Source organism: Prionailurus bengalensis, chromosome E1, assembly GCF_016509475.1.
Source record: "Prionailurus bengalensis isolate Pbe53 chromosome E1, Fcat_Pben_1.1_paternal_pri, whole genome shotgun sequence".
NCBI lineage: Eukaryota > Metazoa > Chordata > Mammalia > Carnivora > Felidae > Prionailurus > Prionailurus bengalensis.
The window spans coordinates 30,757,117-30,784,962 of record NC_057347.1 but is presented as its reverse complement, the minus strand read 5'-3'; the positions used below and the strand labels follow the sequence as shown (position 1 = coordinate 30,784,962).

Sequence of the window (27,846 nt, the reverse complement as noted above, 5' to 3'; positions counted from 1 at the left end):
TGTCTTGTAGGCTTTAGTCTGAGAGAGAGGATCAGGAAGGAGTCAGCATGTGAAGACACCATGCTTAGGGGTGGACCCAAGTCTTACAGGCTAAGGGTCAGTGGAAGTTTTAAAGCAGGAGAGAGCCGTGCTTAGATTCTATTTTGGGAAGATAATGCCACCTGCAGTGTAAGAGGCTGTGCTTGTTCAAGGGATGGAGTCAGTGGCAAGGGTACATGGGTAGTAGTGGTACGTTGAGGTGGTCTCAGCAGTCTGAGGGCAGCTCACTAGGGTTTGGTAGCTCCTTGCAGCAGGAAGGGGTGGGGGGAGCGGTAAGGAAGCAGATCAGGGAGTGGTGACCGAGGCAGGTGACAGCTCTGGCTGGCTGGCTGGATCTGAGGGTGACACGAATCAAGGATGGGTGTGTGGCTCTAGCCATGCCATGAACTAAGATAGGGCATGTCAGAGAAATGGGCTTGGCGGTGGGCGGATAAGGAAAGATAATGAACTCAGTTTGGGACAGGCAGAGTGAAATGTGCCGAGGGGCCATCTGGACAGTTGATGAGAGAGGTCTGGTCTTCAGAAAATACTTTTAGGCTGAGGATACTGATCAGGAAGGTAGAGAGCACAGGAGTGGGCAGATGCTCTAGAAACAGATGAGGTTACCCCGGTGGGGACAGAATCATAGGGAATAATAATGTTTCAAGATACTTGGTCTTCAAGATTAGGTTTGATGGAGGGTTGCCTGAGGGTCTACTGAGGCTCTAAACTGCATGAATAGTGTTTTCTTTCCCATGGCCATTGCAGATGAATTTTCAGTTCAAGTTTCTTGACTGGTTTGTTTTTGCTGGCTTTGAAAAAGCAGTGGTGTATGGTGAGTAGGAGGCTTTGGAACCAGAGGGACCTGTGTGCCTGTCCCAGCTCCCTGACTCTGGAGGAAGGAGTCGAACCTCTCTGACGCTGCACTGTGGAAAAGGGAGTGAGCTCAGACATTCACACACTTGTTTGCGACATGATGTAGGTTTGGTTGCTTATACAAAAGTGTGTAACCTCAGCCTTGCAATATATTCCATAAGCTAAACCAAAAGACTTCTCTTCGTAAAGATACATCATTTATAAAATTTACAATCTTTAGCATATTTTAAAGTGAAACGTGTGCTGATTTTAATGTTTGAGCTGGCTCTGGCATTTCAATGATTAAAAAGTGGGCTAGAAAGTTCTAGAGGACAGGGCACATTTGTTTCTCTTTTCATCCTGACTTTTCAAAAGAAAAAGAAAAAAGGCGAGTATACAGATTACAACGCTAGATGAGCTCAAGCTCTCAAAAATGCATTATCATCTCCACAGTCATCTAATTCAGAGACAGTGGAACAAATCCAAGTAACAAGTTTATTCTAGTCTACAGCACAATTTTTTACATACATTTTAGTGGTTTTGACAGTGTTACTTTTGAGCAGACTTTAAATTCACAAAAGTTAATATATTAAAAACAGAATACACACAAAACCACAGGCATCAGGATGGTCAGAATCATGCAGGTAGGGGTGGTCTGGTTGGTGTTATCACTGGGCGCCTTGCCTGTTTAAGAATTCACCAGCAAATACCAGTTCTTCCCAAATGAGAGAGTTCTACATATGCACACCCAAAATAAACCCTCTTTTGAAGCCGCATCAGTGCAAAACTTCAATGAGTAAGCCTAAATGTTTCATCAAACCAACTATTCCGCTGATCAAACCCAGTACTTGCAAACAGTCAATACCAGCACCAATCTAAAGGCAAGGTTATTTCATTTATTAAAACACCAACAGGAGATTAATAAACAAAGCCAACTAAGGTTAATCTTAATATAAGACACTGAGGGCAAAAACCAAAAATGATATATTAAATACCACTCCACTGAGCTAGGACATAACCCATGAACTACAGATGCATGGGTTTCTATCTGTCAAACAATGCTTTTAGATATTTTGCTACGGAAAAGAAAAAAAGTAAATCAGGAGATGCAGGGGAAAGATAGGAATGTGAATTTGTGCATCTAGTTCCACAATTGAAAATGAGTACCAAACTGATAATAGTAAGCTAAGTGACAGTGACTTAACTGACGGGCACCAAGCAGGCAGTACCACTATTCACTGTAATTCATAACACTCTTCAGGAATCTCGCGTGGATGGCCCCTCCAATAATACCATCATAACACAGACATGAATGCTCATCCACTGTTGAAAGGGACCCTGAAGAACACATAGCAAAGGCATAGAGAAAAAGTTGAGTCCTTTGAAAAAGTTAATGATATCAAAATACTTTTCTATCACTGGTAAACCAAACGAGGTCAAGTATATGGCCCAAAGCAGCATGGAATTCAGAGTCAGAGGTTGGCAGAAAAGTTTGGAAAACCGCAGTTTTTAAAAATTGGCAATTTCTCTATGCTTAATAAAACTATCAGAAGAGGTATAATGTTTGTTCATTTGTGGAATGTTGACAGCTTGCTGCAAAAATTCACATGAATGAGGAACCGCAGAGATGCGCTTCGATGAAATATTCTTTAAAAATTTACAAAAAATGAAACTTTCTATTTAAAAAATAACCATGTTATGCCAAGATGAAACATGGTAAAAGTAGTGTAAGTTCTGTCCATGATTCTTCACACAGCTAATGGGAAAGTGATAGAAACAATTTTCTCCTAAAAAGGAAGCTTTGTTATTGCACTGACTTTTACAACCTGACCTAGTAATTTAGAAAAATCATGTAGTAAAATCTGTAAAATTAAAATACAAAATTCTGTTTTGTAAACATCAGTTGGCCAAGTCTATCCAGAGTCCTTCATGATAGTGGAATGGAATGAATAATTAATTCACTACCTTATTTATCTGCTGTGAAGAGGGAAATTCCAGAACACAGCTTTTATACTTTCACAGTAATTATATTCAAAAGATATAAAGGAAGTCAGTGCAGTTGTCTTTGTTTGTCTTTTTCCCTCTGTGCAACCTTCAGCTCTTACCCCACTCCCAAGTGCCATAATTGAAATAATACTGGTTTCGAGACCTAGTACAGATTGGTCATAAATGTCGCATAAAGTCTGTAGGACTGCGATAAAGGTATTTCCAAATGGCATAGTAATGTACCGCAGCTGCCGTGGCCACAAACAGGTGCCAGATGGCATGGGCAAATGGAATGATGCCATCACTCTTGAAGAACACAACTCCCAGGCAATAAATTAAGCCCCCACAGGCAAGTTCGTGAAGTCCATCAGTGTTATTCTGTCAACAGAGGAAAAAGAGAAAGAGGTTTTGATGTTACTCGATGTGACAAACTAAAGAGATAATTGCAATTCCCCCTGAGCCTGCTGATTTTCTAGACAATGAAGTAGCTGCACAGGCTGAATCCCGGTCCGTAATCATGAACTTAACTTAAAAGCCTCTCATCTATCAACCTGGATTTACCCTGGGGGTTGACCATCTTGGACCGGAGCAAGCAGTCGGGTTACGGAACCCACACTCTACTCATCTACAGCACGTTGAAGCAGATTACAATCACATCCAGACATGGGAATTCATTTTAATAAAGTATAATCCTTGGCTTTCATCTTCTCCTTTAAGAGCTTTCTTCCCTACTAAGGCACGGCCACACCACTCCATTTAGAATTTACATCTGGGCCCGGGGTTTCACTTCCCTTATCCTCCTCAAACGCTGGACCACACTGATTCCTTTTCTGACACTCCCCCCTGCTTGTGTGAGCTTACAGCTTCCTTATGGCTGACACAGGAAATCAGAGCTACATGTGACCTCAGAGATCAGAGAGCGTGTAAGGATAACATACTTCCTAACCTTCTACATGTTGCCAGGCCTTTTTGTCTGTGAGCCTGGGCGTTTCTTAGCTTAGCAGGAAGTTTTGTGCTTTAACATAAAAAAGAGAATTTTTAGGTTGCTCTTGGTTTTCCAAGACCTCAGCCCATCTTCAAAATTAAACTGGTCTGTGTGAATGAGGGAAAGAGAACAGAGGCAGGGTTTGGTGGAGGTGGGGGGGGGGGGTGGATTGATGAAACAAGTCAGTCCCCTGGATTCCTGAGGACTAGGAATAGAAAAGTCTCAGGTTCTGCAAGGTGGTGGAAACCTAAGCCAGATTGTGGCGAGGCCCTGGAAAGGGACAGGTGTGTGGGTGTTCCAGAGGCCTGGGCACTGATGACTGCAACCTTGTGAGCCCTGGAGCCTTGGACTGCAGCCAAGTCCAGCAGGGAGCGTGGGAAAGCTCTAATGCAGCCACCAACGTGACGGGGTCCCATGTGCCTAGACAGTGGCAGCAATGGACAACCATGAGCCAAGAACCAGGCATGAGGACCCAGGGCCACAGATGAGGATCAGTCCTTTCTTCAAAGTTCACATAGGCCCCCTGGTTTTTGTAGGATCAAAAGATGGGGAAGGAGCCAACCCAAATCGACTGATTCCAGATTTTTCATTAACCTTGGTAAGATGGAAAGTCAGCCAGATTGATTTTTATCAGAACAAAAAAAACAAAACAAAAAAATTCCAATATCACACATTTATCATTTCCTAAAGGTTACAAAGCAATTAATATCCATTAATTATACAAAATCCTCTGGTATGTGCATTAGGGGCATTTTTTTCCTAGAAAGTATTCATCACATTTTTAAGGAGGCATATAATTCCTGAACATCACATTTTTAAGGAGGCATATAAAAGCCACTCATCTAACATAACACAACCTCCTCATTTTAGAGATGAAGAGAGTAAAACCAGAGGAATGAAGTAGCCTGAACAAAATCATAGAGCTGGTCACTGCCCAAAAGATACCACTTTTCTTTTCTTTCTGCTAAAACAATAAGCATGAGACCAAGCCAAGTATACAGGTTGGTTCTGACATAACATTCTGTTAAAGATAGCTCCCTAAGACACCACATTTATCAACTTTCAAAGAACCAGACCATAGTTAATCCTAAAACACATTTTCATCATGACCCATGTCATTACTTTGTTACAGCAGGCACTGTTTGAAGCATTTCCATATATTTACTCAGTTAATCTTCACAACCCTAAATTAGGTACTATTATCCCAACTTTACAGATGAGAAAACTAAAACACAGAGAGGTTTCATAATTTTCTCAAGGCCACATAGTTTTTAAGTGTCAGAATGGGGTTTGAATCAAGGCAGTCTGGTTCCTGAGCTTATATTCTTTTGGGAGGTAGGGTGGGTGGGTGGGAGGGATGGGTCATTTTTTTTGATTGATGATTAATTTACAGGGTGTAATGCATAAATACTACATGAACACCATGGGTTTTGATAAATGCATACACCTATCTAACCCATACTCCTATCAAGACAGATAACTACCCCAACACCCCCTCCCAATCCTGGACAATCTCTTTCACCAAGGTAACCATTATTCTTACTGCATTAACACAGACCAAATCTGTTTTAAAACTTCACATAAATGGAATTATAATGTATGTATATTTTTATGTCTGTTTTTTTGTATTTGTGAGATTCCTGCAAGTGCTTATGTATATCAATCATTCCTTCCTTTTTATCACTTAGCATTCCCTTGATTTATTTATTATAATTTGTTTATCAATTCTTCCCATCTGGGGCTTATGGAGGTCTTTCTGTATATGTTTTCATTTCTGATGGGTAGTACCTGTTGAGTCATAAGTTTATGCTTAATTTTATAATAAACTGCTAAACAATTTTCCAAATAGTTATACCATTTTATACTCCCTGGAACAATGAATTAGGGTTCCAGTTAGTTCACATCTTTGCTAGAATTTGGTGTTGTCAGTCTTTTTGATTTTAACAGTTCTACAGGATATATTCTGGTAGCACACTGAGGTTTTAATTTTCATTTCCAGGATGACTAATGGTGTTGGGCACTTTTTCAAGGGCCTACTGGATACTTGAGTACATTTCTTTGTGAAGTGCCTGTTCAAGTGTTTTACTCATTTTTATAGGACTGACTATTACTCATTTGGAGTGTTTTATATATTTCATATACATGTCTTTTACCAGATACATATAGAGAAAGCAACCGCTGTATTTTCCCCTAGCCTGTAGCATGTCTATGCATTTTCAAGTTCATGGATCTCTTCTTTTGCAATATCTAATCTGTTGTTAAACCCTCCAATGAATTTTTTTCTTAACATATCATTTTCAAATCTAGAATTTCCACTTGGTTCCTTTTTTATAGTTCCATATCTTTTCTGAGATTCTTCATTTGTTTACTCATTATGTTTGGAAGTCCTTGTATGTAAATTTCAACATCTCTGTCCTCTTTGGATCTGTTTCTATTGACTTGTTTTTCCTTAGGTGTGTGGTGTCACCTTTTCTTGCTTCTTGTTTATCTAGTAATATTTATTTGAATAAATGGACGCAAGCTGTTGGAGTACAGATTCTGTGGTCTTCCTTTTAGGAATGTTGAGTTTTGTTCTGTAGGCAATTTATATACAGAGGATCAGGTATATTTGTTGTGGCAATTCCAGGGCAGTCCTCACTCTAGACCTAGAGCAGTTCTCCTAAGACATGAAGGTCACTTTTCTAGGTTCAGTTGAACACCTGAGTTGTTCAGCATGGCCACTCTGGCTGGTTGGACCCTGGTATCTTCCAGCACCAGGCACCTCTGGAATCTCAACAGCTACTCTTGACCTGGGCATGCAGAATCTTGCCCTGTGCAAATCCAGCTTAGTATCTGGGCAAGGATTCAGGGAAACCCCTTTGTAGATTTCTGGAGATGCTTCTCTGTGAAGCTCCTTCCTTTCCAGGATCCTATCCCAAAACTGAAGCAGGCTCAGTAGCTGAAATGCTGATTTCTGTTTCTTCCACGCTGACTGCTGCTTTCTGGCTCCCCTTTCTTTTGTCGCAGTTTGGAAAGTGTCCCCAGGGAGAAAACTGGGGCGAATTTGAAGCTCATGTTTTGGTTTCTGTTCCCTCAAGGAATACAGTCCTGTGTCTGTAGTCCAATACCAAGAAACAGTTGTTTCATCTACTTTTTCCAGTTTTATATCATTCTTTATGGCATAAGAATAAGTCATTTGGTTCTGACCAGAACCAAAGCTTAGAGTGTCCAGTCTGTTGTTAGTTCATATGGCTTATGAGTTTCTTTTTGATCTGGTCTCTGTCTAGCTTTCCAGCTTTATCACAAGACTTGTGCTACCTGCATACTTACCTACCTCATGCCCAGAGGTACACTCAAACAGGTGCACACCCTCATGTTCCAAACAATGAACTATTTTCAATTCTTCAAAGGTGTTAGTGCTTTCTCTTCTCAGGGCTCCCTTCATGCTATATTCTTTCCTATTCCACTTGTATCATCCTTACTATCTCTAGGCCCTTTTTTGTCTTTATGAATCAGCTTGAACACCATTTCCTCTGGTGCTTGGCTCATGTGCTCCCACAGCAGCCTACACTTTCCCCAAAGACATAAAAACTTCATGATAGTTTCTTATTGAACATGAATTGTAGTTTCCTGCTTGGCGCTAAGGTCTATGGGAGGAAATGCGAGGATTATCCTGTTTGACTATCATAAACATTAGTCACTGACTACTGTACAACTTGTGAAAATGCCAAGATTTAGGCTAGTAAAAATACTGGAGAAACCTGCTCTTATGGTAGCCAGAGGGAATTTATTTGATGTCCTACTCTAGTGATTAGTAACCTACACATACAGACCTTGCTTAAACTGTTTTGGGTGTCCTGATTTGCCCTCCAACGAGATGGCCTGCAAGGCAGATTTTCTCATTTCCATTATTCATCTCCTTCCCCTCACTACTCCCTGTTACCTTTATCAACTAAACTATATGGATTTCTAATGCTAGGTAATTATTAAAGCTACCATAAAGCTCTTTAATCCTAAAGAAACACAACTTGTAACATTCTCATAAGACATATTACTGAAAACAGCAAGCAAACCTGTAACTCCTAAACCTTTAACAGGTATTTTGGTGACCAGAGCAGGAGCTATGTACATTCTTATAATATGCCCATGAGCTCAGGAGTGAAATGGTAGATACAAGTCTTCTGACCTCTATAGACTGAGAAAAGAATTCAAACTGGACACAGTGTGAGTTCCTTAATTAACAACATAGTGGCTAATGCCAAACAGTGTAGAGTGTAGGATACTGGAGCTGATGGTACCAAGCTAATGGCACAAAGTAACCAGTTGGATGGGATCACAAGGCCATAATGCTGTTTTTCTTTCAAATTGACAGAGGGGTGCCCAGGTGGTTCAGTCAGTTAAGATCTGCTCTTGATTTCAGCTTGGGTCACGATCTCATAGTTCATGAGTTTGAGCCCTGCATCGGGCTCTGCACTGACAATGTGGACCATGCTTGGAATTCTTTCTCTTCCCCTCCCAGACTCGAGCTGTCTCTCTCTCTCTCAAAATAAATAAATAAACTTAAAAAAAAAAAATTAACAGATAGGGCCGCCTGGGCAGCTTAGTTGGTTAAGCATCCAACTTCGGCTCAGGTCATGACCTCATGGTTCATGGGTTTGAGTCCTGCGTCAGGCTCTGTGCTGACAGCTCAGAGCCTGGAGCCCGCTTCGGATTCTGTGTCTCCCTCTCTCTCTGCCCTCCCCTGCCCGTACTCTCTCTCTCTCTCTCAAAAATAAATATTAAAAAAAAAATAATAAAAGAAATTTTCAAGCAAAGTTACAATAAAAAAGCACTTTTCTAAGAAAGAGAAATAATTTGACTTGAAACCAAGTGAAAGAAAAGTAAAAGTGAAGACTTTTGGGAAATATTAAATAAAATGTTCACACAACTGAGCTCTTCTTGGTCCCTCTAATTCTTAGGATTCAAAAAGTCAGTAATTTATAGTTTTTTCATTTTAAGACATAAAAAAATTTACCCTCTTCTGTGGATTTAGGGTTAAGACACCATTTTGGGCAGAAATACCCCTCCACCCATAACCTCATGGGTTATGGTTATGGTTATCCAAAAGATAACATAACCCATGAGGTTATCCAAAGAAACACATACAGAAGATTACCATATGGAAAGAAACACACTTCAGTGCAGAACTTCTCCAAACTCCAAACAGTAGCTAAAACAGATTGTTGGCGCTTTGCTATTTACATACTTTTTCTTTGGAGTCTCTAGTTAATGGACACGTCATAATTTCAGAAAGAAAAACTACATATCGTATGTATACACACATGAAGAATCCCAGCAATTAAAAAGGAAATTAGGTGAAATAACTAAAATTATGAAGCCATTTCTTACCATTGATGTCACCACCAAAGCTGGAGAAAACCCCATTGTGAGATAGAAAAAGAGCTCAACCACCTTATACCTGCAGGATAGAAAGGCAGTTCATTTTATGTATTCCTATAACACCTAGTCCAGTCCCATACCAGCTTTCCCTTTTTTCTTTTGAAAGAGAAATGCAAAGTCTTCAACTATCCCAATGAACCATATTTTCCCAGTAGACCATTAGGGCTCTAATTAAAACACTATAGTTGAGTGACAGTGAACTAGCATTCCTCTCAGGACTGAAATGGCATCAAACTCCATTAGTAACTTGGAAAATGTTTTCTGCCAAAAGGAGTTACCGTTGCATCCAATCCACCATGCATTTTCCCGCTTCCAATCTCCCAGTGTTTGCCCTCATTACTGCCCCAATCCACAGCTACAAGAAGCTGAAATTATCATGATGGACAGGACAGGGATGCCATATGGGGCCAGGCTTATCAGTGGCGGAGGGGGAGGAGCCCTAAGGAATGAAGAGCATGTAGTTTTCTGTCTCTTTATTTTTCATCTGCACAAACTCCCAACTTGTAAGGCTCATCCCATGAGGCTACAGAATGTCCGAAAACACTAAGAAATATACTCCACTGAAATTTAACTTGCATTTCAGCCTAATCAAAGGATGCTCTACGTTCCCTGGAGGCAGGGGCCAAATTTCATTTATGTTTGGATGTGCAAAGCCTACCACAGTGCCTGGCACTTTAGGCACTCCCTAATATCTGCCCAACCGAATGGCCATAGGTGACTCACATCTCATTCTCCATGCTTTATACTCAAGAGTCCACCATGAAGTAACCTTATCAGGGACCTGGGGAAGAATGGGTTTGTGGGTTTGCTTTACATTAGGAAGCCTGGAATAGGAGAAAAGATAGTTGTTTTACTATACTTTCTATTTTATCCAAGGATGTAAGTTAGGGGTTCGGGCCCAAGAAGCAAACTGTTCTCTTGGATTTATATACACTACATAACACCACTCAGAATTGCTAATTGTAGTGAAAAATGCATTTAAGTGAATTTCAAAGTCAGAAGTTAGTGAAAACTACCATTTTCTTCTGAAAAGAGAAAATAACTTAATACTTTGTGATAAACACAACATGTTCAATTCTGACAGCCGATCTGCCAACAACAACAGGTAAGCTAATAAACTGTATTCAAAGACAATGATTTCATGCTTGTGGGTTTCTCAAATTCAGGCATCTGAAGTAATGAAAAGAGCCATGGAACAAGAACTAGGACACTTGGGTCCTAATTCTACACGAATCGCTAATTTGATGCACATCCCAAATGTTCTCATTTTTTTTCTTAACCATGAGGCAGGAATAGATGACTTTGAAGGTCTCCTCTAGAGCCATCATGCTAAATCTCAACAGGCTTTCCTTTTTATATTGCTTCACATTTCTGACTATGGGCAATGAATAATGGGTTAAAAAATGTGCCCTGTGATTAGGATGCCTCTCCAAATATCCCCTTTCTCAGGGAAGCTTAGTTTGGAACATCTTCTGGGTTCCTGTCTAGATAAGTGTTGTTCTTATCTGTTATCTTCAATCTTCATAGAAAGCTTGAGAAGCAATTACTTTTCTCATGGGCTAAGCGTAGATTACAGAGAATAAGGCTAAGTTCGCTGATAAGGCCAGTCACCTGAGGATTGTTCCTCAACTGCTTCCTGTCACACGTGTGCCATTCAGTTCTTTCCACAGCAATCTGTCTACCAACAACGAATACCAAATGGTTTCAAAGATTTGTTAAAAGCAATATATATTCTATTTATGTATTTCTACTATTTTGAAGTGCAAATATAAAGCAAATTATGTTGTAATGTCGATAAAATTTAGGCAGTTAATTTTTAAACTATCAAATGTAAATTACGTTCTCTTACTTTTCATGGTAGAGAAATACATAAATGGTTCCTCCAGCTGCCATGAGCCAGATAAACCAACGCATATGAGATGCCAGGGGTCCAAGTTCACGGAGATTTAACCTAAAAAATGTAAACATGACAACAAAGAACAGAAGTGATAAATGAAGGGAATTCACAGGACCCGTGTTTTCCTCTAGGCCTGAAAACTGGGGGAGCAAGCGCTAGCATAAAACCAGGAGGAAAAGGCATTCAACATGCCACGGAAGTATTTAGGCAGTTTGGGCAAAATTAATAAAGATAAAATTGTCAGTTGACCTTTAAGACTTCGAATTGTTCCAATGTGGTTTAAAAATAGAACCAGCTAAAAGGAGGTATGAAGTGAGTCCCATCACACCTGTGATGCCTGACTTGCCTTATAAGGCAGACTGCTGTCAGATTAGCTTAATTCTGATAATGTATCTGCAATAGGACCGCTTACAGAGCTTAATGAGAACCCTGAACAAAATCCTGAGCCAGGATCACATACCCACAGCGGATACCTAATACACAGACCAAGTATCTGCATTACCAATCTCTCGGCCAAGAGAGAACATGAATTAGCCCAATGTATGCTATGAAAGACATTTTGTCAGAATTTTAACTGTGGACTCTTGTAAAGCTTGAGTTTTAAGATGCTGCAAATTCATTTGTACTCATTTCATATTAAGAATGGACATGAGAAGGGGCGCCTGGGTGGCGCAGTCGGTTAAGCGTCCGACTTCAGCCAGGTCACGATCTCGTGGTCCGGGAGTTCGAGCCCCGCATCAGGCTCTGGGCTGATGGCTCGGAGCCTGGAGCCTGTTTCCGATTCTGTGTCTCCCTCTCTCTCTGCCCCTCGCCCGTTCATGCTCTGTCTCTCTCTGTCCCAAAAATAAATAAACGTTGAAAAAAAAATTTTTAAAGAATGGACATGAGAAGAAAACCAAACGTTATTCTGATTGGCTACGACTACAAAACGATTATTTCCAGATGGAAAAGGCACCACCTGCCTATTGAAAACTACATGAAAACAAGTTCCTTACTGTAATATTTGATTCCTCAGCCAACTTTAAAAAATTTTATTTACTTAAATTGGGGAGCACTTCCCCAAAGCCTGTAACTGTTCTCGCTCCAATATGATACAGACCTATAATTTAGTGACAAGTATTAGAGAGGGAACACACTTTTTACTCCAACAGACAATTAGGTTTCTTTTTAATGATGGATGCTGTGTAAGTCAGAATGTAGAGGCCTGTTGTTTCTAGTGACTCTAGCCGTTCATGGCACAACATGAATTTCTGAGTGTTTAAAACTGGATCATGTCTTCGTAGAGGGAATCGAATGTTCCTTTAATTTAGGTTTCAAGGCAACAACAGATTCTACCTGATCTGTACCAAAAGAACAGAAAGATTAAAAAAAAAAAATGAAGAGAATACTAGGTATTTTTTTTTTTTAATATATCATTTTTAAAAAAATAATCTGTATGCCCAGTGCGGGGCTTAAACTCACAGCCCTGAGGTCAAAAGTCACACGCTCCACCCACTGCGCCAGAATACTAGATATTTTAAGCAGCTAATTTGTTTAGTTCTTCTACTCATATAAGCTAAAGAAGTAAGACATGTACTCCATATATAGTAGCTACCGTGCTGTGAAGTGAATTGAAAACGGTAAATTTCAAAAGCGAGCTTGTTTTCCTCACACGTATTTACAGCATTTCCACTTAAACAATTAGATGTCCAAGTATTATGAACAGCAGCAAAAGCAGAAAAAGAATGTGGAAAGCAAGGGTGACATATTTCAAAAGACAGAATGCTACCTACGAACAAGTTCTTAGCGCTTCCTCTTGAATAACCCAGTGCCAGGTATGTATTCTGAACAGCAGTAACATTCTCCCCTTAAAATCTGCAATCTGACCCAAGTAAATAAAAAATTTAAAAAAGCATGTATGCATGTGTACTGGCAGGGGGTGGAGGTGGGGAGGGGGGGCATATGCATGGGGGCTGGGGCAGGGACCCGAGGAAGGGAGGGAAGCGGGACAGAAATTCTATCCCCAAAACGCTACCTTCAAAAATAGAAAGAAGGTATCTTACCATGGAGCGTAAGAAGCAGCAATGAAGAAATAAATAACCATTCTATCACACATGTGAAAACAATGTTCCACTGTCCTAGTGGGGGAAAAACAAGTTAGCAAGTTTTCAGAAAAGTTTCAGACTGGCAGCATGGGTTATCACTCCACCGTTTGTAATTTCCATTCCTGTTCTAGCTCCTTGGGGCAGTTATAACTTGGCTTTCAAAGGTATTTTTAATATTATGAAGCCGCAAGTAAAAGCTTTACATTACTCTTAAGCTTGCACATGCGATACTCACCATATATGAGATACAGTAATCAGGAACTCCAAAGTGGTTAAAAAACAAACAAACAAAACCTGTCTTTTCTGAGGTTTTCCATTTCTTTTAGAGCCTATGTAACTGAGAAAGAAAACTCCTCGAGGGCAGACCACCCCTCAACCCCTGTCATAGTGCAGGATGTGAAGTGGTTTTTCATGCCTTTTTAGAATACCTTCAAAGAATGTTTCACTTCAAATAACTTAATGTAGATGATAAGTTGTAATAAAGGAAATTCAGAAACTTAGGAACAACAACGACAAAAGCAAAAACAAATAAACAAAAAATTAAGAGGCATATTTGCTGCAAGCAGGTAGCCACCTGGATTTCTAAATGAGTTCCTCCTTCCAAAACTGAAAATTCGGGAAGTGTACAAAGATCTGGCTCACTGAGGTCTAGTCCCCAAATGGATTAGACAGAACATGCCCTTTACTGAAGTGATTTAAAAGTGTGAATGAATGCACTGCATCGTCTTGAATCCATTTTCGTGTCCAAGTGGTGAGAGCTGTGACTTGGTGGAGTGCTACTGTTACATTTTGCCTCACCACACACACAATGTCGACCAAAGCAAGTTGAGGACGTTTTAGTCACGGTTAGCGTTAGTCATGTTAGTGGAGGCAAAATAATTTAGGTCACAGGTCTCAAAGGCTTACACTATATTAATGCTTCTCAAACTTGACTGCGTATCACCATCACCTGGGGAGCTTATAAAATAGTCACAAACTCCAGTCCAGAAGATTGTAATGTATAAAAGGGCTAGAACATGGGGTAGGGGATGGAGGGAAGAGAAGAATCTTATTATTATTATTATTTTTTTTTTAACTCTTTGGATGATTGTGATTCCTAGCCAGGTCTGAGGCCTTTCTGATTCTGCTCTCTAGATTATTAGGCTCTTGGTACAGAAAGTAAAGTCAGACCTGTAATGTTATTCAAGATCCATGACCGGCTTCTCTGACCCTTACTCTCCACACAGGGAAAATAGACATAACAACATTTCTATCACAGAGTGTGTGTGAGCATTAAATGAGATCACGTGGACCATGTGTTCATTAGCATAGTATCTAGCACATAGTAGGTACTCAATAAATGCTCATTCCCTTGCCTTTATAAATTAAGGCTATATTTGGATCTATAAAAAAATGAAGACAGAGCAAAAATCCACACGTGGCTCATGATTTTAGCAGTGCTATTTCAAGGTTCAAGAGAGCCTGGTTTCTGTTACACCTTCTTCTCCGGCCCCTGGGAGAGAGCCCTGAATACTCAAGTATGCATCTACAACTCTTTATTGATTCAGAAGTCTAGACATCAAAGCCAAGTCAGCCGAGACAACCACAGGCACTGGGTTGTGCCAGGACAATAACGAAGTGCTCTGGCCTCTGATCTCTGTGACAGTGTGTGCTGGAGAGACGGGTACTTTTGGGGCTCTCTTGTGAGTATGCCTCAGCAAGCCCTCATGATCCGATGCTGTGGTTTCATTTTTGGCCCAAGGAACTGCCACCTAGTCTAGGCAAAGGTGGCCGGCTGGTAACTGTAAGCAGTACTGAGAAGGGTGTGGTGAAAAACTCCTCAGGACTGGGAGTCAGAGGTCCTGGGATGATCAGACACTGCTGGGGGTCACTGTCCTGGGCAAGGTAGACCCCTTCTAAGCCTCAGTGTCCCCTGGTGAAAATTAAGGGGTCTGGATTAATGACCCCTAAGAATCCTTCCTGCTATGAAACTATGACTCCACACATAAGGAGACCGGTAATCATCTCACGAACCTCAAACCCTGTTCTTAAATACTGGATTGTCTGAATGTTTGAGATTTTTTTCTTTGGACATTCTGTAAAACCGAAAGCTATATTCTATTATTTTAAAGCACTCTAAGTCTGCTCGGAATACTCCTTTTCTGAGAAGAAGTGTTGTGCTTTGGGGTTGTACAGAATCTATTCCATAAGCAACTGAATGGTGTGCTGCATCTTTTGTATTCCCCCAAATTAATCCTTCACCCAGAGGAGGAATGCTTTTATGTCCTCGTTGGGAGGCTAATGGGCTTGGTATGGTTTGGAAAGTACCTGACAGCTAATTGTAGCAAAATCTGTGAACTCTGTTTGAACAGATACACAGCACCCAATTCTGGAAGCTGAACTTTGCAAGACAATAAACCCAAACTGTAGCAAATCTCCTTACATTACAAAGTCCTGGTCATTTGCAATTTTCAGATGATTTTGGCATGCACTGTCTCATTCACCTATCACAGAACCCTGCGAGTCGGGCATTGTTAGTCTCATTTTAGTAATGAAGACACAGAGGTTCTGTGGGGTCAGGGGACTTCCGAAAGGGTAAGTGGCAGGGCTGGGCTGACTCCAAGTTCACTGTACTCTGTCACTACCCCACAGCTGCTGCGCTCTTAGGGCATCCTTGGCGCACCCGACAACATTAAGAGGTCTCAGGATTCCACATTGTAAGTCCTGGGGAAACAGTGCGGTTTTGTCGGCGGCTTCTGAGAAAGGCCAGCTTTCTTAGATACATATGGGGGTCCTCAGAGTCTGTCCAATCCACAGGAAATTTCCTGAATACAAGGCAAGAAGACATCTAGCTCCTCTACTGCTTCAACCTGACGAAACATGCCAGTACGGGAGGCTAACCTGAGTCAACTATTCTGATCTGTTGAAATAGCGTGCTATCCACAGTACCTTAAGTGGCTCTTTTTCCATGATACAATGTGAAATACTGTGGAAACAATGAAGAGGGCACAGAGGCCCATTCCATAAATCCATGCAGTTATCTTTTCCCAGCAGTCGTCAGACAGCCGATGGAGGAGGGCACTGCCCACAATGGCCGGAACAATAAGGAACTGAGGGAAAGGCAAAGAAAAGTAAATATCCTGGGTTTTCCTAAATTGAGACCTTTGTTAAAAATACACAGGTTTAGCAGGGACAATTTTAGAAAGATAATTTTAAACATTTGCCTCTCCTGGATAATCCTCACCAGAGCCACACTGAGTTGTCAGCTATGGCTGCTCAGGGCCCAGGAACCGTGCCCACCAGCAGGTACTAAAGTCAGCAGTAAAAGATGTGACATTACTCAGTTGTTGCAAAGCAGATGTTCTTTATCCTGATTTCATCACGGAAGAACAGATTTCATCCTATTGTCTAATGTGATTTTGAGTAGGTACTTCAAATATTCAAATGCCAAGCATATACCCAGATTTCCCAGGGAGGTCTTGCTTTTAAATGTTCTTTCCTATTTCCCCCATGAACTACTGACATCTCAATATTTCAGCAAAGGGTTAAGCCAATGAATTGAGTCAGCAAGTATCCTAATGCGCACACCACACACACACACACACACACACAAATCAACTGTGCAAGTCATATGTCCCGATTTTTAGTTTGGATCATTCCATCAATTTGGGAACTACTGCAAAGTGAAAGCATTTTTGGGTTATTTCATTTTTAATAGCACCTTTCAAGTAAGCAAGGGTAATCCACTCTCCTGTCATCTACTCGAGTAATTTTAAGAAACCAGAACCTTACAGGGACTTTTGTTTCCTGTACCATAGTTTACACTCCACATGGACACCAATTTCAATGTCTGTCGTAGGAGTATGAGTATGACTAGTGAAATTTTTTCTTTTAAAGACTCCATCTTTTTAGAGACGTTGTAGGTTCTCCGTAAAATTGAAGAGGAGCAAACATTTGATATTAACACACATCCTCAGGAAAAAATAAACTACTTTATTAGATATTAGAGTACACGTACCTGGCAAAGAATGCAAAATTTAGCAATCTTCTCTCCACACCCCCATCACCTACTTTTGCCCTCTTCCAACAAAAATATCCTCTCCCCTAGATAAGATCAGCACTAAATATTCAAATGCTGAAGTTTTCACTGGCCCAGACAGTATGAGAAAAACCAAAGACAATAAGGTAAGTTCTTCATAAGACAGAACTTCATTTATTCTGAGATTATGTCCTTTCTACTTTTTCATGTTAAAATACCCTCTCTTTAAATGAAATGATGATGATGGAAGAAATGTTACTGCTCTCTGAAATTCAAAAATTAGGAATACAGTTTAGTAAAGTTTAATAAGGTGACATTTCTCTTCTAAAAAATTAACATGGAGGTTTTGTCAGTTTTTCCCTAACTTTGTTTTTTACAAGTATTCCTTAACTTATGACATACCCAGAAGACACGAGGGACCAATCTGGTCCGTCTCTAGCAAATAATATTCCTAGAGGTGAACTGTGCAACTCTATAGCCAAACTATGATATTTAAGTAGTTTAAGTCCTCGATATAATGCTAAGTAAAAAACACTTCGTTGATTACTTTTATTGATCAGTGGTATAGAAATTATCAAGGCACTATACCTGTAACTTTCATCAGTGTTTTGTAATTGGTAAATAGAAAAAAATAATGGATATATATTGGAGCAATGAGTGAAGGAACAGGCCACATAAATTATTATTCAGGCTTTTATATTCCTTATATCCTAATCTTGCCCTAGATTCACATACACACATACAGGCACACAACTTTTTCTTATGGATCTATGGGCAATTATCTTCAGAAGTAATAATTTACTTTTAGCTGTTAAATTCATTGAACATCTGGTCAAGAATAAAAGCTGGATATCCTGCAGGTTTGGGAGACAATCAAATTAGGTGTGCATTCTTTAGTCCAAGTTGGTACTCTAAACATTTTGACCCTCTGGTGAAAGCTCACTTTACATAAGTGCGTCACTAAAGTGAAGACAGGGGTCACATCAAGTCTAGAGAATTCCACTGAATCTTTCCTGTCCCCAGAATCTAAGCCATGGGTCTAAGGAGACTGTCCACTAGAGAGGTTACTCCAAATTTCATTATTGAAGCTCTTCTACAGAATCCAGGGCAAGCATGTCAGCTAGTAATTTTTCTCATTAGCTAGATTCAAGCATATTAATGATTTAAATAAAAGTCTTTTTAGCACCTAAGGCACAAGGACATCCAGTGATAAATGAGGATGATGTCTCAGTATTAAGTAATACGTGAATTCCATCATTACAGTACATAAAACCAATGCTTTACAAACTTTGATTTATGCTAAGGAATGACCAAATGGTGTTGTTCTATTAGATTATAAAGGAGTCCACTGGAAACCACAAAGTTTATTTGGGGGTTATTTGGCATCATTGTTTTGTTACAGAAAATACTAGAACTATTCTTTGGGGAAGATTAAAGACATGAAAAGGCACAACTGGAATTCAGGCAAATTTAATTCTTAAGGCATATGTATGTAACCTATATATTGTACTAACGTTGTCTAAAATAATTACATTAGCCTATTCTAAACACTGGTCATGAAAGGATTAAATTGGCCTCCTTCTCTGTTTTGTATCTTCAGACTATGCAGCCACAATCTTTCCTTCAAAAGTCTCAGTAAATGCAACTTTCAAAGGGAATAATGAAGCCATAGATAAAAGGAAATTCACAATGACACAAGAAAATGTCAATAATACATTAACAGGAAAACCATGAAAATACATGTTCCTGAACACAGCACGCAAGTAGAAGAAATGTACCAAAGTGTTAATTTATGTCTGGGTAGTTTTGTTTTTCTTATATATTCTTCAACATTTTGTAAGTTTTTTATAATGAGCATGTTTTGCTTTTTAAGGAAAAAAAAAGTTCACTAAGAATTTAGGGATCAAATCAGCTTTTCCTTCAAGATGTGAAATAATATGGGCACTGCAGAGGTTGGGACGGTGTGCCTACCTGTTTCAAGGGATCATTTAGTAAGAAAAAGCACCCTTTTCATCAAAACCGTCAACTCTCCTGGCCACACGAACACAGTTGATCGTCTTGAAAGGGTGATTCACTTCATGTCAGAGGTGACAGTCCTCATAAATTAGTTTTCTTTGGTTTTCCCATAACTAGAGTACTTACTACTATTGCTCTTTTAAGGAAGATCTTGTCAGAGAAAGTCAGTTTAGGACCAACATTGCTGACTGTAGATCAGAGCACTCAAAGCGTTCGACATGTTCACAGTTTCTGGTAACATGACCCAGCACTGATATCCTGAGAGCGAAGGTCACAGAGGTAGGCACATCCAACTAACTGGGCTGAGGGGACTAAAGATAATAGCCCGCCCTCCCACCGGGGCCCTTTGGGAAGGATGCAAAAGGCAGACAACGCATACTCACTGCATGCGTGTAACAGTTAGCAGCATGTTCGTAACAGGTTGGTTTGTAGCGGCCATTGGCTGGGGCCCGGTGGTTCATGAACCTGTCCAAACAAAAAGACATCACGTGAAAAAGCTCAAAGCGTGTGAAGAACAATGGGGAAGGCTGCCAATATTGTTTGGTCCATTCTAATTGCAGAGGGAACTGCTGGAAATACCTAGTTACGGGAACAAAAACAAAGCCACCAAACAGGTGTAAACTGAGCCAACAACCATGATCTGAAAGCAAATACCTTAGTTCACTGGATTAAGTATTCTTTCAGTTTAGTCAAAAGAAAAACCTTCTACCAACCAAAAGCAAATAGAAATCCTATCCACCCCCTTCAACTCATACCCCACCCCCATGCTAAAAAAAATTACAAAGAAAAAAAAGGCACAACCAAATCTTAAATCTTAGGGGAAAAAAACAAGGGAATTTTTCTAAACTTTAAATGCCTGTAGCTGCCATTCGATGAAAAGGGACACAATACAAGGCTTCAATTTTCTCTCTCAAAATGCATAAACCTTTATACATGTCGATCCTTACATCCTACATTCCACAATTAGCAGGCCCATCCAACTAGATTCCCTATATTGTATTACCTGTGCCAGCACAGAGAGCTTAAATAAATGATGCTGGGCTGCGTCTAGGCTGCCTAAACAAGAGATATGTTTTTACCTGCATTCTTCCTGAATTAAAAGTTTGCTTCCAAATCCAAATATATGACTACTACCTGATACTCTGGCTATACAATTCAGATATACTTGGGGCGCCTGGGTGGCTCAGTCAGTTAAGTGTTGGACTTCAGCTCAGCTCATGATTTTATGGTTCATAGTCCGAGCCCCCCATCAGGCTCCTCCCTGAAAGTGCGGAACCTGCTTGGGATTCTCTTTCCTCCTCTCTCTGCCACCCCGCTCCCCACCCCAAGTAAATAAACTTAAAAAAAACAAACATATACACACAAATATGTGTATGTATCTAAATACCAATATCTGTTATACATATAGACACATACCCATATTCCACACTTCCCTTTGGGCCAACTCTGTGGAAACAAGTGCACAGTGAAAACCATGAAGCATTCTTCCACTTCAGTGTGTAGGTGAGGCTCTCCCCAAATCCAACCCACACCCGTGCCATGTTTTCTGAGGGATGCTGGCTTATTCTGTCTGTTCTGTTGGAAAAGGGGAGATGTAAGTTCAGGCAGATAAAAAAAGTGGCTGCCTGAAAGAAGCAGATGCAGAGAAACCAACAGAGGTACAAGAACCCCAACAGCACGCAGGTCTCAGAGGCGCCACTGCATTCCTGGGCTTGGAGCCTGCAAGATGTCAACAGCCTTTGCACTATAAATTATCCTTTTGCTTCAGCTAGTTTAAGATGGGGGAGGGGGGATATTTTGTTATTTGCCACTGAGTTCTGACTAGTCACACCTTATTAATCGCCGTGATGAAAAAATGGTACCAGGCTGAACCAAACGGCAGAGCCAGGATGCCAAAAATTGGCTGAAGCACATGGTCAAGGCATCCTAATCAGTGCCTGGCTTAGGAACAAAAGACTAGCATTTTCTCCCTGAATTAAAAGGGCCTGTTATCCTTAGAGCAAATAAATAAAAAAGAAGACAGCAGTTCCTGTTAACCCAATATAGAGAGTTCAGATGGAAAATCCACTGGGGAATGAATTTGGGACAGTGGAGATATTTCACTTGCACCACCAATGAGTTAGTTATCTAACTCGTGTGCAGAATATGTACGGATTGAATGGAATTCGCCAGATGGTCTGAAAACTGTTTAACAGAAACGTGCAGTTAACAGCTTCAGATTTTATCCAAGACATTCTCACACATACATAAATAAATCTTTTTCTCCCCTGATAATCCTTTAAATAATTTTACTAATTTCCTAAGGGGCAAGAGTGTTGCTACAGAGCTGTTATTAGTAAAGGGGAAAATAATTGCACTCTTGGGAAGAATGCTTTCAAAGTGTCCCAAGCATTCAAGGATCTACCTCATCATTACCCCGAGACATAACAGAGCTATAAGTCGCATAACCTATTAGGAATTATATATATATATATATATATATATATTTTTTTTCAATATTTATTTTGAGAGAGCACCTGTGAGAGTGGGGGAGGGGCAAGAGGGAGAGAGAATCGCAAGCAGGCTCCATGTTGTCAGCATGGACATGGGGCTCAATCCCATGAACCATGAGATCATGACCTGCGCTGAAATCCAGAGTCTGATGCTTAACGGACTGAGCCACCTGGGCTCCCCCCTATTAGTAATTTTAAAGGGTAAAGAACAAGATGGTGGAGGGTAGATTGAGAGTGTTCTGTTTAGGGTGCAGTAAGTAGGGTTTGTCTACCCACCACCAGGCTGAGGACTAAAATAGCAATTTATATCTCTGGCAGCCCAATCTAAAAATAGTCAAGCCATTACACAGCAACAGGGATAGACTTTCACATTTTCTCCTAAAAGCAAAGAAGCTGGGTGGCCATGTTTATGACAGCTTAGTCCCTGCCCACCCGGAATCACTCAGGGTAAAAATAAACTCGTAAGTTGTAGAGAAAAATATCCCACCCATGTGACTTCAGGTAGTCTCTCATGGGCAGAGCCAGATTTGCTTCTAGACCAGCGAAGAGCAAGTCTGCGAGGAGCCCATCACTGTCTGGGGCTCAGTGAAACCATGGCACAACACGTTCTGCTGGGAAATTGACAGTGCAATTTGTCCATTTGTCTCTGATCTGCCGGGGTACAATCAAGCCTCCAACATAGCCTCCTGAAGAAATCGTTCCTAAGACCTAAATGGAAAGGCAGAAGTAAAATGCAAATCAACGCCCACACAAGGAACCTATTCTATTCTCCTCCTCCAAAAAGAATGAGAAAGGTCCTCAAGTGTTACGGAAAACAGTGCCCATTTATGGAAGCTGCCTCTACTTCAGGCGGAGTAACTCTAGAAGAGAGTTTCCAGAGTGTTTTACTGGGTTTGAGGGAAGGCGATTTAATCCTGGGTGTGGGAACCACACTTCTATAAAGTTTTTAGTCACGTTTGTTCACTCATCTCCTCACTTTCTTTCAACACTCTCTCTTGCTTCTCCCTTACTCAGGGAGAAAGGTGACAAAACTTCAAAACTCTGGAGAGAAAGAACAGATAGCCCAAAGCACTGGGCCTTCTGAGAGACTAGATCCGCATCTCATCTGTAGATCTCTGAGGCCCAAGGTCAAATCCCAGAAGCTGTCTTTGATTCCTAGGTGTTCCCCATTCTCCAAATACAAGTGTTGTCAATACCACTTCCAAGTATACTCCAGATCAGCCTACTCTAGACAGTTCCACAGACCCCACCTTAAATCAAGACATCGACCTCTCTGATCTATAAAACACAAATCTCTTCATCAGTCTCCCTACTCGTCCCCCCATATACTGTCTTCTTCATTTGGCAGCCACAATAGTCTATGAAAACCAGATCATAGCACACACCCCAACTCTAGCTTAAAACCTGCCTTTGGTGGCCTGGGCCCCACCACTGCTGCAGCCTCAGGGTGCCACCTTCCTTCCACTTTCCACCCTCCAGCTACACCACCTCCTCTCTGCTCCTTAAAACACCAAGGTCTTGTCTGGCTCAGGTCGTTTGTGTTTGCTGTTTATTTCTGCCTCTAACGTTCTTCTCCAGAAGGTTCAACCTTCCTCACCTGTCAAGCTCAGCTCAAGTGTCAGCTCCTCAGAGGTTTTCCTGACCATCCTACCTAAAGTATCATTTCAGCCCTCCCCACCCCACCAGGGCCCTTACCAGAATTAGTAAAAATTGGGCTTTTTTTCCCCACTTTTGTATTTTTTGTTTCATCTTTCCCCATGGTAATGTGAATTCCACGAAGCCCTTCTTGTTTACCATTTCTTTCTAATCCCAAGCACAATGCCCGGCTTACTATTGGAACTTAATAAGTGTTGAGTGAATAAATAGAAATTCTGGCTGTCGCTTAACTATTTTGTCTTAATCGAGAGGTATCCCCTTGTCAATTAGTTTCACTGGGGATCCAACAGGTTCTGTATGTAATAAAGAGAAATAGGCAGTCTTAGGGCCAAAAGAACCTTAAGTCTCATGAAAAGGCAAAGACCATGGACGTTCCAAGGGCTCTTTCAACATCACTTGATGGAGCAACGTAAGCCAACCCCGACACACAGCACCTTATTATTAGCCAGTTTATGAGTGAGCATGGTGTGGTGTTCAGGAATAGTGTCCACTGCCAGAGGTGATGATAGTGGTGGAAGGCATTTAGTTTAATTATTGAATAAGAGAGAGGCATATATATAAGAAGACTACTCCATGCTTGTAATTCAGTGTTCTGAGAACATATTTAAAAATAAAAAATAAAATAAAATTAAAAAAAAAGGCAACAGGCTGTCCTAGAAGACATCCTAATGCTCACGAATCAGGTACTTTACCACGTTATCAGATCACAAGGCTGGGGCTGGGGAAAGGAGCATCCTTCTTGGATTTTCAGTAGCAAGGCTGGAGAAAGGGGTATATATACCAACACAATACAGTAGAGGCTCTGCGGACCCTCAGCCTCAGCGCTTTACACATGGATGCTGTGGTGTGGGCAGGGAGACAGAAACAGGCGAACTGGCAGCGGTGGGTGGTGGAGAGGGACAAAACACTGAATTGAAATAAATGGGTCTGCCCTTTCCCAGCCATGTGATTTTGGCAAGTTCCCTTTTACTCTCTAGCTCGATTTGCTCTACCATTAAATGGGTATAACATTTATCTTCCAGGGTTAGAGTTGAGAAGGAGACGAGTAATATGCAAATACCCAGCCACTGCCTGGCACAAGTAAGTACTCAATAAATGTTAGCAGCTATTCTGATCAGTCAGGGATGCTGCCATAGGGAGAAAATGACTCTGGGTGGGGGGGAGGGTGTGGAGTGAGACTCAAATGTGGAAGATATGCTCTGTGTCCCAGTGGCACTTTTCATATCCTAAACTTTTTGAGAAGCCATGCATGCATAAAACCCTCCGCTTAGCACAGTGGGCTACACTTCCTTACAGCCTTCTTCTGCGGAAATGGCAGAACCATAGAAGTTTATCCAAAGCCACAATGACCACCAAGTTTCTATTAAGAACAAACCAGCAAGGTGTTCATTTCTTGTAATTTAGGCACAGCCACAAACTACAGCCTAATGAAATGTTTTTACTGCAATCAAATGCTCTTCAAGGGAGTACCGATAAATCTATCTGGAGAAGCAGACACATGCATTCAAAGACAGTATGTCCTTCCCTCCAGTTTTTCTGTAACTTACCTGCCTATAACTTTTCTGAATGCTCAAAAGATACATAATGAACAAGGCTCTAAGGGGTGATGAATAGCACCCTCAACATTTTAATGTTGTAGACCACAAAAACCAGGATTTTTCTTAAATTAATTTGTATTTGCAGGCTTCATAACCAAGTACAAATTTATCCTTAGAAATGGCTTTCCAGTCTAGTCTGTAATAGAAAAACAAGCAATTACGTGATTATTCAATCTTCAGAGAAAATCAGGGTAGGTGTAGATGCCATCCAAAAAATATGTTAAATATCCATTCCTATTGTGCAGTCACTGAGAAAATTACAAAGTCTATGCCACACCAAAAGAAAATACCTCTAGTTTTCATTTTTAAATGAAAGAAGTGGAGTGCAAAATCACATTACTACATTGATAATAAGGGCTGGATAAATTAGCATCCAGCAAAAAGTAGTTCAACCGAGATAGTGGGATCCTAAATGAAGGTGTTTTTTTCTTTTCATTTTTCTGAAGATTTGTTTTAACGTTTGGGCAAAAAAAGGGGGGGCTTTTTTTTTTTCTTTCTAAAGGAGAATTCAAAGGACAGGAAAGAAATACAAATTCAATCAAATAAGGAAGGGTAATTTCACAGAATATTTCCACTGTTCTCTGAAAACAGGAAGAGCACAAGATGTGCAAAGAAGTAAAACCAAATCAAACAAACCACATGCACAGGGCTTTACCAATCATGTCTCAATGCAGGTTCCTTTCTCCCTTAAGACCCCTCCAATCTTCATTCCTGACTTCAGTTCTAAAGCCAGACATCATGGTTCTTTTTTGCCTTTAGAAGCACTGATACCATGTTCCCACCTGGGGAATATTGCCAGGCATTCAACACCCTGAGTGATGAGCAATATTCAGAAGTTAATCCAAGTCTTCAAACTGATTCACCCTTCTAATGGCACAGCCCACCCCAACTCTTCCTATGCATTTTTGGCTCCTTTACCTTTGGGGCCTGGGGGGAGGAATGAGAGAAGCATAATGGGTGAGTGGGCATGGGAGGATTAGGAGGTTGGAAAGAAAAAAAAAAAAAGTACAGTTTGAAATTCTGAAATAAAAGGCAACGTCTAAAACCTCAACAATAACCTCCTTGGAGGATTTCATGCATTCCTTGTCTTCTTTCAAATTCCCATTACTGCACACCAAGCTTGCCTGCTAGTGAAGGTCTGGGAATGGGGCCACGGCTGACAGATTCAGACAAAGGATGGAGAGTGAAACACAGGGGAGATGAACTTTCACCCACTTAAACGAAGAAGAATTAGAAAAAAAGCCCAGAGCTTCCTCTCGGAACCATGGGCCAGCCCCCATCCATGGCTAAATGGCAGACACCCGAGTCGGGATTAAGGCCACGGTGCCTCCCTAGGCTGGCGTTCCCACCAGCCCTCCAGTGAATGAGCTGCCGGCCAACCTTCCGGTGGCGCCTCCTCGGTTCCTCCTCCTCGTTTCCTAACACAGGCGCCTCAAAGCAGCTCTTACCACCCGAATGCTAACTTGCCCCTTCGCAGTGCCCAACACAGCACCGCCCTTGGACGCTAAGCCAGCAAGCTCAGAGAACCAGCAAGGCCCGGACCTGGCTGGGCAAGGCTAACCCAGTGGAGCATGCCTCAGTTTCCCTGTTGCTAGGACCGATCACAGACAAAGCACTAAAACGCCCAGCACCCCGGTTTACGACAAATCAAACTGCAGGGCGCAGCGGCTACCCGACCCCTGTTCCGCGCGCCCCGGGAGCCCCCCACGCTGGGGATTTGGGGTGGAGGCCACAGCCGGGGTTGGCGGAACCGGGGTCGGCGTCTGCGGCTGCGGTTTGGGTCCACAGAGCAAGGCACGAGCACTTGCCGGGATGGGGGTCGGCAGGATGCAGTCGGGTGCGCAGTGGGATCCCGTGGGAGGAGGGCAGGCTCGGGGTTCGGGGTCCGGGAACCCGGGTCAGGCACGAGATCCCGATGCTGGGAGGAAGGGGATCGCCCGGGGACGGCAGGGCGGGGAATCCCCGGAGAGCTGGTCCCCGGCCAAGGCGCGGGATCCGCGGGGGGATGGATCCAGGTGAGGAGCCGGGACCCACGCCGGACGAGGCGGCATCGGGGACCCGCTGCCGGCACGGCCGGCGGGGCAGGGGCGCCATCCCTCTCACCGCTGGAATCGATTCTTGAACCGCATTGATCCTCCGCTCCTCCTCGGGGGCCGGGAGCTCCGTCTCGTCTGCGCCGGCGGCAGGGCGCGCGGCCCTCATGGGCTTGGGCTGCTCCGGAGGCCGCCCGCGTGCCCGGCGGACCGCTCGGCGGGGCAGGCTGGAGTGGGCCAGGCCGGGGGTCGGGACAGGGTCGGGGCCAGACCGGGCGGCTGGGGGCGGGAGGGAGGCCGCTTAAACGGCCCCCGCGCCTCCCGCCTCCCGCCTCCCGGCTCCTCCGCCCCCGGGCACCCGCGCCCCGCCCCGGAGCCCGGCTCCACCCCTGCCCGCTCCGCCGGCCTGCGTGCGCCCGCGGCCGCCAGCGCGTCACCGAGCCGGACGGCCAATCAGCACCCGGAGCGGCGCGGCGGCAAAGCTGCCATTCATCCCGCAGGGTCCGGGCGGAGGGGCGGGGCCTCGCAGCTGGGGGCGGGGCCTCGCGGCGGAGGGGCGGGCTTAGGGGGAGAGGAGGAGGGCTGGAAGGGCGGCGCTCTCCTGGAAGGGGTCGAGGTGGACCAGGGAAAGCGAAGGGGCAGAGGGGAGAGGAGGAGAAATTGCGAAGGAGAGGATGGACGAAGACTCTTCAAAGTTGCTGTGAAGAAAATAGCAGCAAACAAGGACTTCTGTCTGCGTTCTAGTCCTGGCTGTGTGTCATTCATTCATTCTTCACCATTCATTTCTCCA

The 27,846-nt window shown here is 42.3% G+C and overlaps 1 protein-coding gene across 4 annotated transcripts; it reads right to left on the bottom strand.

Moving 5' to 3' along the window:
• Window positions 1-1,354: 1,354 nt before the first annotated feature.
• On the bottom strand, window positions 1,355-27,449 carry MMD (monocyte to macrophage differentiation associated). 4 transcript variants are annotated; one of them, XM_043584012.1, is made up of 8 exons: window positions 27,127-27,371; window positions 22,257-22,477; window positions 19,661-19,742; window positions 16,172-16,332; window positions 13,202-13,276; window positions 11,112-11,213; window positions 9,212-9,281; window positions 1,355-3,237 (listed from the first exon to the last, which is right to left on the bottom strand). In XM_043584012.1, the coding sequence occupies exons 2-8, from the start codon at window positions 22,280-22,282 to the stop codon at window positions 3,037-3,039; spliced, it is 717 nt and encodes a 238-aa protein (XP_043439947.1). In that variant the 5' UTR covers window positions 22,283-22,477; window positions 27,127-27,371; the 3' UTR covers window positions 1,355-3,036. The 4 variants fall into 4 exon arrangements, with proteins under 4 accessions (XP_043439947.1, XP_043439946.1, XP_043439945.1 ...); XM_043584011.1 differs by lacking the exon at window positions 22,257-22,477 and having other exon boundaries at window positions 27,127-27,449; XM_043584010.1 differs by lacking the exons at window positions 22,257-22,477; window positions 27,127-27,371 and adding an exon at window positions 20,694-20,847.
• Between the last annotated feature and the right edge of the window lie 397 nt (window positions 27,450-27,846).